Here is a 10698-nt window from a genome sequence, read left to right as displayed (position 1 = left end):
GTACATAAATATTTACAATATTTATGATTTTTTTGAAAAATTGTTGTTTAAATTGGTTTACGGTTCGATTATTTTTCTTGTCTCAATTTCGTTAGCTGTCTCACTGAATACATTTAATAAATAATAAAGTTTCCAACGAGGTTTTCAGTGTTTCCACTCTTCTTCCACGGTTTTTCAAACATAATCTAGATATAAAAATATGTGGTCTAAATTTCATAAAATATAAAGCAAGATATTTTAATTATTTTAGTTTTTTTTTTTTTATTATTCATTATAAAAAACTAATTTAACATGTTTATAAAAACAAATATTATATCAATAAAATTATTTTGATTTATATTTTGTAGTTTTATATTTTTTAATTATATTAAAAATATTTCATTAGTTAACATTGAAATAATAATAACATTTTTTAAATTATTTGATAAGAACTGCATTTTAATGTATTTTAATATTTTTACATAATATTTAAAATTTCTAAAAATAAAATTAATATTTTTTTATTTGTTTTGTTTATAAAATAATATTAAAATAAAAAATATGAATAATATAATTTTATATATTTCAAGGCAGTTTTTTTATCATGTGCTTATTTTTACTATATTGATACTTAAGAATAAGTTCTAACCATTGATTACAAATACTATACTATTTATTTAGTTGTAACTTAAATACATTTGTTATTTCTAAAAAATCCAAAATTCAAAGTTTACATCCATCATTAATTTACATTTTTTTAACTTCTTTATATCATAATTTGTGATTTCAATCTATTTTTAATCTATGCGATATAAAATAAAATAATACCTTTATATTTATGTTTAATATAATATTTAAGTATTAAATTCATTAGTATATAGTTGTTACCTTTAGTATATTTTGAATTTTATCCAATTTTATATAGAATTATTAGAATTCAACGAATTCAACGAAGTATACATGGTTATTTGTTCTATGTCAATCAGCGTGACAAATATTCATTTACTGTTAAACGACATAAATATTCATTACATTTGGTAGTTGTAATAATACTATAATAGTTTCACCGATTTGTATTAGTCAAATGTATAAACACGGAAAAATGTGATTGACAATCAATAACGCGTTGCATCCATAGATTGTACAACACAATAAAATACTAATATGCAATAATACACTTCTATGCCATAATATCATACAATTACAATCATTCTATACTACAAATTTGTGTTCGTTATTTTGTGATATAAATTTAGTAATGAAATCGGAAAAAAAATATAATCCTCACTATAATGTTAACAGATGATATAGTAGAAGTATATTATAATAACTTATAATAAAATAAAAGACCATTTTTTATTTTAATTGTAAAATTATTAAATATTACACAGGCTCCTAGACTCTAGGACCTAGAGCACACATTTTATCTATAGGCCTATAGCTTTGATTGGATTCGAATGAGTTTGTCTGTGAATATTATATTATACACTTAGATCTTTCTCCATATTTTTATATATATATTTTTTTGTTTTTTGGCGATCAGTCTTATTCTAAACTATTCACAGTTTACTAAAAAAGTAAAACAATGATAGTCGAGTGAAATATTTGAAGAAAAGAAAAACTATAAAGATTTTAACATATTTTCCCACAAATTTTGAAATAGCCAATACATTTTTTTTAAATATTTAAAAAAAATACAATCGAAATGTGTTTTATCTTTAAAAAACCTCTCATACATGAAAAAATGTTGCCGTTTCCTAAAATGCATAATAATTCCAGAAGAAAAAATTGTTGTCACTTTAAATATTATTATTTATATTACCTACTATTATTATAACTCATTAGTGATTGGGTAATTTAAAATATAGTGTTTCAATTTATGTATAAAATAATGAAATAACAAGTGATATAATATGGAGATGTAGTTTAGTCTCGTTTATTTAAATATATAGTGGAAGTTAAAGGCATGAAAATATTTTTTCTACAATCCATAGCACAATTTTTTTTTCTTATATTAATATTTTCTCAGGGGGATAAGACTTGCATATTCTAGAATTGCAGATTTCATGTTTGTTTGATCAAAGAAAATAGTGCTTTTCATGTTATATGAGCGATTTTACGAAGATAAATCGAAATGATTGTTTCAAAACCTATTCATTTTTTGTAGGTACATATTTATTATAAAATAATATTATAGGTAGTTAAAATAATTACAACACAAAAAATAAACATAAACCTATATTAAATTTAAAATACTTAACTTAATAAATATATAATAACTATATATGTATATATATATAAGTATAATAATAGGTATATAGGTAACTAATTACAATTAAATGATAAATGTTTAATTAATAATATACATTTTAAATAAAATATAAATATGTAACTTTTCTGTAGTATAATATGTATTAAGAAAATTAATAAAATATCGTTTTAAGCAGTAGCGTAAATTGGATGGAGCAAATGTAGCAATTTCACCACCACATTTGAAATACGGTAGTGCAAGTTCATATTATTGCACCACCAGAAAATAATAAAAATTTGTTTACCTACCTATAATTTCTAATTTCAAATGTATACATTTGTCTTACAAATTACGAGTAGGTAAAAAAAAATGATTTTCATGCAACTGTCGGTTTGTCTTTATATCTTAAATCCTATTTCAAATAGGTTTATAATTTGGTAAAAATTTTTCCAATTTATAATATAAATTATATATATTAGTAATTGATGAATTTGAATATTTTTATGCTATACGCTTTAAAAGAAGACGTAGACTTGGTTTAAAATAAAAAAATAGTTGTTATTATTTTTTATGTACTGTTATATAATACATTTTTTACCACTAAAATAAGTCTATACTTATTTATTACATAACAATAAAATAAAATATGTTTATTAGGATAAGATTTTCATATTAAGTTAGCAATGGTTGGTTAGAAATCAAAATATTTCTTTGCACTACCAGAAATCGAGTCCAATTTATACCACTGGTTTTAAGTAAAGCGGTGTTTTACGGTTTCATATTAATTATATTTTATAACATGATGTTTTTATATATTGGTTCAATGCTACGTATAGTATTATATTGTATCATATATTTATTAAGCGGAGAATTTAATCATATACATACAATTAATTATAATATAATAAATTAAATTTCGATCTGTTCATATCACCAAACTTCAACTCATTCAAAAATTATTGTAATTCTTTACTTGTTAATTCATAGCTATAAGTATGTTAAATAATATGTACGTATAATAATTAATATTGTACCCTTTTTGTTTTTCTCTATAATTATTCTGTTTATGTATATGACTTCAACGATCGATTGTCGTTATTATTATTATGTATGTAATTGGGCCTGGCCCGTTTAAAGCTTAAATAAATAAATAAATAAATAAATAAATATAATTTAAGTTTTTAAAAATATGTCAACGCCAGTTAACATAAAATCATAATTAGTTTTATTTTTTAAGACATCTTAACAAAAATAACATTTATAGACGTACATATTATTGAATAGGTAGTAAAGATTAAGTTTACAAATATTTTTTCTAAAAAAAATCTATCAGAACGATTTGATATTTAATAAGTATCTATATTCTATAATATAGATTTAAACCTAATGACAAATGACAATACCAAAATAATGAGAAAAACTGAACAATTGACAGCTATTTTATTCATTTCCTGTGCATTATTGTACAGTTTCCATAATATGAAAACAAAAACCACTAGTCTTGGAGGATGTACAAAAATGTAGAAATTTTATCAAACGTCCAGAAAATTATACAGGAAGTTTTTTTTTGACTTATATTGTAAACTGTGCAACATCTATATTCTTTAAGATAACACAAAATATTTTAGAATTTATGATTAAAGAACAAATACCTATATAATATATAGGGTTTTTAAGAAAAATAATTCTCAAAAATAGTAAATATTAGGTAATATCATTACAATTATAGTGTTTTAATAATGAACTAATGCTAATAAAATTTTTTACATACTGTATGAAATTGTTTTTTTCAATGTATACTGGAGACGTTTTAATTTTTTGATAACACATAGTTTATAGAATTAAATTAATTAAAAAATAATATTTAATGAACTCTTTTACTAATTTACAATGGTATACTACTTTTGACTAGTGAAATATTTAACGTAAAAATAGTATTTAATTATAACTGAATCTCGAGCATTAAAAATAATTATAAACTAAATGTATACTGCAAAAATCATATATATTATACGTATCACCTTATTTTATGATTGTATACATACTTCTGAAAATAATTACGATAATTATTTGATTAGGTGGAAAACTCATCAAATTGTTCAAAACAATTGTCGTTTATACTCAATCATCACAGTGGTCAAAAAAAAGTATTGCCTTTTGTGTTTTAATTTTATAATACATTGTTTTTAAGTAGGTATATTAAAAATATTAATCTTTTTATAAACACGTATTAAAATAAGGTTAGGTTAAATAATAAGTACATACAAAAAGATTAAAATATATGTATACATAATATATTGGAAATTTAAAAAATTAAAAAATATTTACTTCAAAATGTATGTTCTAGACTGATGATTTAATACTGTGATAGGAAGACTATAATTACAGAACTTTACTAAATCATTAAAAAAAAAAATAATGAACTAATTTCAAAACCAGTCGATATTTGACATTTTCTACATTATTCACTCTGTATTAAAGAAGATTCAGTTTTATACATGTTATATTATCGAGAAAATCAAAATAGGTTAGTATACAGTATAATAGATAGATACAAAAAAAAAAAAAAATAAGATTAAAATATAAAAACAATTCGACAAGTCCATATTATTAATAATAATATTTCTAGTAGACATCGCGTCCGGCTGGTGATGGGAATAGAGTTGTCCGCGGACATGTGTGGCGGTAGCGGCAATTCGCCCTCTGTCGGGCGGGCGAGCGTCGTCGTCGGTTATTTTTTCCGTTCAACCGTAACCGCGCACGCGGCCACCGACGGTTTCGTTGGAACTTTGGCAGTTTGGCGTGCCGACGCGTCAGTACTCGCTGGTAAATCGTACTCGCTACTACTCGGCAGTCGGTGTCGCAATGCGGTGCGCATCGGTACGGTCATCGTCGTCCACGCGTGGTGTGCCGTCCAACGTCGGATGGCCCGTTAACTCGATATCATGGCAATAATACTTAACGATATTATCGTCATATTAAAATAAAAAAAAAAGAAATTTCGAAAGATCGATTTTGTTATTCGATCGGTTTTTTTTTTTAATTTTTTCGACTTCACAAAACGACATTACATCGAACATCTTGTCGATTACACGTTTTTTTTTTTAGAACAATATTACTTTTAAATCGTCGTCGTTTCGTTGTTGACGGCATGGTTGTTGTGACGGTGGTACAGGTGGTGACACCTTTGTAGGATGAGAGGGTCACCTCATTATCATAATCACAACAACAACTCGCTACAGTACCACCAATACCATCACGGTTGCGGAGGCGGCGGCGGCGGCGGCAGTGGCGTCGGCAGGCGAGGCCGGCCGAAAAACGGTTGGCCCGAAGTCGCTGTCGCCGTTTACGTGTCCGTCGCCGTGGCCGTGACCGTGTGCTATTGGAACGGTCTTCGCGGTGATTTCGTGCACGACGACATACCGGCCGTGGCCATGAACGCCGACGTGCTGGGCACCGGCCCGCTGTTTCGAGTGGCCACCAACGACTTCTGGGGCACCCCGCTGTCGGACCCAAACAGCCACAAATCGTACCGGCCGCTGACTACGCTGACTTTCAGGTGCGCCCCTTCGTAAACGACAATATTATTAATACTGTGTCCTTTTACGGCGAAAGGCAATGTCTGTAAACCTTTAAATGCATTTTTAGTTATATTTTTAAACGAGTATCGGTTGTTGACAAAATTATTCAATAATGTTTATAATATATCGTTATATGTGCTCAAATTCACTTCGAGAATCGTCGAAAACTCATTTTGACAGTATAATTATTAATAATGCGTTACTAGATTTCATCTTAGCAAAATGTATGTTAAATGTTTTGTTAAATGTTTCATTTACAATATTTCTCTAATGATATAATTTTTGAAAATTGATCGATAGTTGCATTTTATTTTGGTAGAGAAAAATTATAATATTAAGTACTATGTATATTTTAGTGCAGTCAGCTGTTACAGTATGTAAGCCAAGTGGTTTTTTTTTTGATAAGACAATATTTAAAATGGTCTCCCACCTTTGAAAGTCTAGGTGAAAATTGTATTTTATAACGATATTTACTTTATTTGGTAAAACTAAAATACAGAAAATTACGTATTTTATAATATTATTATATTATCATTGCTTCCATACATTGTTACTATATCTGCATTATGAATACTCTATACATTTTTAATAACGTTATAGTTCTTATAGATATTATTAATTAAAAAAATAATAATAATATTACATAAACATTGCACTTTGATAGAAAAAAACACATTAGCTTATAACAATAATTCTAAATTATTCAACTTGTATTTTAAAACTAATTTATATAATTGATACAATCAAGTTTTTTCTATTAGATGGTTAGCGTACATAATCTTAACTTTCATCTATTTTTGTGGATTTTAAATATATTTTTTCATGACTCAATGTGCCTAAATAGAACTTATGATCTTTCTATAGGAAAATATACTGTGGGAGATGTTCTTAGGAGTTTGGTTTAGTAAATTATTATGTATTTTTAATTAACCTAAAAAACTCACAATTTTTAAGATAGAATATTAAATAGTATTTTCTTCATTAGATATAATAAGATTTTCAAAAATATTCTAGTAACCATACCACGATTTACCTTCTTTAATATAATTATCGATTTGGAAAAATAAACCATACAAATTTTCTAGTTCATGCATATTATATTATATTCTATTGATTTTATTTAAAATGTATGTATGAAATTCATAACATTATTTTACTTTGAACAATGTCCATTAACAAATATTATGATACGAAAACATCAGAGAGGACATGTTTTTACCTCCCAACAGAGATAGACGATAATAGTTTTAAGGAGAAAAATACAGTATATATTTGGTATTATATTGGTATTATATTTTAACAAAATGTAAATGTGTGACGAAGAAAGTATTAGTGTGTTAGTCTGATCTGAATATTTTGTTGTTACCCCAGCAAACGAATGGTTGATTTTTAATCGGTAGTCGGTACACGTGGCAAAAAACTGGTGCATGCGCAGATACGTGACCAAGTATATTGTAAACATTGCTAGCTGTATTTTTGAGTCGCTCAAAAGACAAATATTTAAGTGTATAATATCAGTTGAGGGACTTAAATTTGGCGAACTTTAAACGGACAGAAATAAATACATTTTTTTTTTTTTATAGTATTTTATTATGTTTTAATTTTGCGTTATAAAATAAAGATCCTTGTTTTGAAAAGATCTCTTCAGTGAAAAATATATAACAAACTTAGTTAATGAATCAAAATTAGTTAAAAATAAAAAAAAAAATATTCGTCTAATCAAAACCCTGAATTTTATTATGGGTATATATAATATTATAATATATCACTACATTATTATATTTAAAATAGTGGCTATAGTCTTCTCTAAAGGATGTTTCACCATTGTTTTTAAGTTTTTATAATAATATTTTTGCTCGCAATTCATTAAACAGTTGGTTAAAGACTGAATACAATAATTAGCACTTTAATAGTATGTACAAAATATGAATATTGATTTTTGTGTTACTTTAAGAAACAATTTTTTTTTCGTACTATATAAAAATATTGTTTGATTTAAATTGTGTAATTCACATGTCCAACCAATGGTGAAAAATATAACAAAGATTATCTACCAATAAGGATATTATTACTATACGTAAAAGATTTTGGAATTAGAATTTACCTTTTTGAAAGACTCAATTGTTTGAGAACCTTTAACGACTCAAAAATCCTGGAAAATAGATGTTTCTACTTCATTACAGACAGAAATTATACCATTTAAATTATTGCAGTGCCTAGCATTGTTTTATTGTATCCACATAAAATAAAATCCATTTAACTGATTAGCTAAATGTTCAAATGGGTACTTAAAAGAATATTCTTTTGGCACCAAAACAAAAAAAAAATAATTAATTGTATTTTTATAAACTAAATATGTGTACTAAATATCACTATTTAAAAAAGAATTTCAATTATTATTTATGGTTATAAATACTTAAATTATTTAATGTACTCGTAATATTGAACATTCAAGATAATAATGATTAAAACTGCGATAATAAAATCAAAGTAAATTAGTAAATACTAAATAGTCATATTTATTTATATAAATAATTTTATAACAGTAAAATAAAAATCAACTATTATGTGTCTAGTTATTTAGTTGTTCTTTACATCATAATATTGATTTCAGTTAAAATTTTGAAAGTTAATTTATCTACTATCGGTTATTATCAATTAGTCATTTTATTCAGCTCATCAACTTACCCCACTTTCCCCTATTATATTTCATTAGTATACACTTATCGATATATTCGTAAATTTGTATAAACGCGCTTGCGAAGTAATTAATTAAACAACTCACCCTCGTTTGAGATTATCTGGAGACAAAACCGGAAGTCTGGTGATTATGAAGCGTTTTGATATTACGGCCGACTAATTACTATGTCGTAGCAATTTTAATTAGTTGCTAATAGTCGGTGGTCGCCTCGACCTCATTTACAGGCGCCTTATCATATAATGTATCCTTCACTTTTTGATAAACTGGAAATATATGTATATACCTACCTAAAAATACTCTTTGATTGTATGTTTTTGCTAGTTACATTATTTTTATTATCTAAAACAAAAAATTCTCAGTTTTTTAACTACCTAGATTATAATAAACTTTAAAAATAAACATGTAGGTAAATAAAATTATTTAATTAAATAAAGTTGCTTTTCAAAACAAAATTAATTTTGAATTTGATAAATTAAGTAGAATTATAATAAATATAATGTATTTTAATATTTTTCACTTGTTGTAAAAATAATTGTTGATTTTTGTACATGGTTAATATGAAAAATGTATGATATAATTATTTACAATAACATTTATTACATTTTATTGATGAAACTATTAACTTTAATTGTAACTGTTTAAAATAATTACTAGGAAAAGTTGCAATGCTATACATTTGTAAGATGAATATAATACATTCCGTTAAAGCGTTTAGATACTTAATAATCTATCTTCATTAATTTACATTCAAGTGCTTATTATTGATATATAAATATATATATATATACATATATATTAATGTACTTTATGAAACATTTTTTCATGCCATACTTTAATATTTAATAACAAATTTTCAATTTCAATCTATAATATTCATAGCGTATTTTAAATCTAACTTTTCAATATCTTGTTTATGAGAAAGAAATATAAACTAAAAATGTACAATAATAATAATTTTAGAATTGGTCACTTTTTTCGACGGAAAACAACGCAAGTGTATGATGTGACCACCCTAGTATTATAAGAAAAAAAAATAGGTACTTATTATAACTATAGACAAAGTTTTAAGTAGAAAATACTTACCGTGAAAAATAGAAATGTATAATATTATTATACCTTTGTTCTCTCAATTGGTTACTAAAATGTATTATCATATAAAACAAAAAAGTGTTCAGATTTTTGTTACTATAGTGTCAATACATACATATTATATAAAAATTCGACACATTTTTAATTCACTAAATATTATAGGAGATATTACGGTTATTTTTCTTTGATTTATTTGTATAGTAAAATCTCCCCTATTAGTTGATATCTCCCAATAACGGACGTTTTTTTATGAACCTTACATTTTCACTACTATTCAATAATAGTTATATAATAATATTTGTAATTAAATGGGCATGCATACAATTTATCATTGACCTCAAAATAATATCAATGTTATCATGATATACAATGAAATCAGATTATAATAATCGACTATTTATTTAGTTTAATATATTTTTTTGATATTTCCAGTTCATAAAAAAAGAATTGTGATCAAGTAATTTAGTAGTTATAAGTATTTTAAGTGTGTATAAGCGGAGTAGTTTGCACTGTAGGGTACTAAAATATGAAGGTTCATTGCTCTATTTAACAGAACTTTATATACTGATAACTAATTAAGAATTCGCTTGTAATCCGATTCAATATATCTAATAATTAAAAGAAATATATTCTGCTTCGGAATATAAAATACGTGTGCATTACCTTATTATGATATACATATAATAAAATATTTTTATACATAATAGATTTTTTTATGTATAAACCATAGAGTATTACTCTATTGTAGAAACACATTTCTGTCATTATAATGTTACAATCGTAAATATTTTTAAATTTCAGTAACATAAATTGTTAAGAAAGAATTTATAGCTTTAATATTGTTCTTAAGTATATCATTTAATATACTTTAGATATCTAAATATCTGTGGAAAATGTATATACAAATATTTACCTCCCATCAACTTCGTGCACTAAAAGTGTATTTAAATTATAATTCCATTACATTCTATATTTATTATTAATATTATGTATTAACAAGATAAATTATTTTGATAATTCATGCTAAAAATATTATAACTTTTGCAATAAAATTGCATTAAAAAAAAAAAAAAAAATGATAATGATTTTTCACGTGT

At 24.8% G+C, this 10698-nt stretch overlaps 1 protein-coding gene and 1 long non-coding RNA gene across 4 annotated transcripts in view; one reads left to right on the top strand and one right to left on the bottom strand.

Moving 5' to 3' along the window:
* The first annotated feature begins 5026 nt into the window (after positions 1 to 5026).
* The window catches only part of LOC114124924 (protein O-mannosyl-transferase TMTC1-like), an 89990-nt gene continuing 84318 nt past the window's right edge, over positions 5027 to 10698 (top strand). For 2 of the 3 annotated variants that reach the window (XM_050199548.1, XM_050199550.1), the window contains exon 1: positions 5027 to 5789. In XM_050199548.1, the coding sequence (XP_050055505.1) occupies positions 5425 to 5789 (365 nt within the window). In that variant the 5' untranslated portion in view covers positions 5027 to 5424. The remainder of the gene's footprint in view (positions 5790 to 10698) is intronic. The other variant, XM_027988370.2, reaches the window with a different exon arrangement.
* On the bottom strand, positions 5772 to 9738 carry LOC126549659 (uncharacterized). The gene is made up of 3 exons (XR_007603771.1): positions 9596 to 9738; positions 8597 to 8775; positions 5772 to 5860 (listed from the first exon to the last, which is right to left on the bottom strand). It is a non-coding gene; the product is annotated as an uncharacterized LOC126549659 (long non-coding RNA).

This window comes from Aphis gossypii, chromosome 2 (assembly GCF_020184175.1).
Source record: "Aphis gossypii isolate Hap1 chromosome 2, ASM2018417v2, whole genome shotgun sequence".
Lineage (NCBI taxonomy): Eukaryota > Metazoa > Arthropoda > Insecta > Hemiptera > Aphididae > Aphis > Aphis gossypii.
This window is presented reverse-complemented; position numbering and strand designations above follow the sequence as displayed.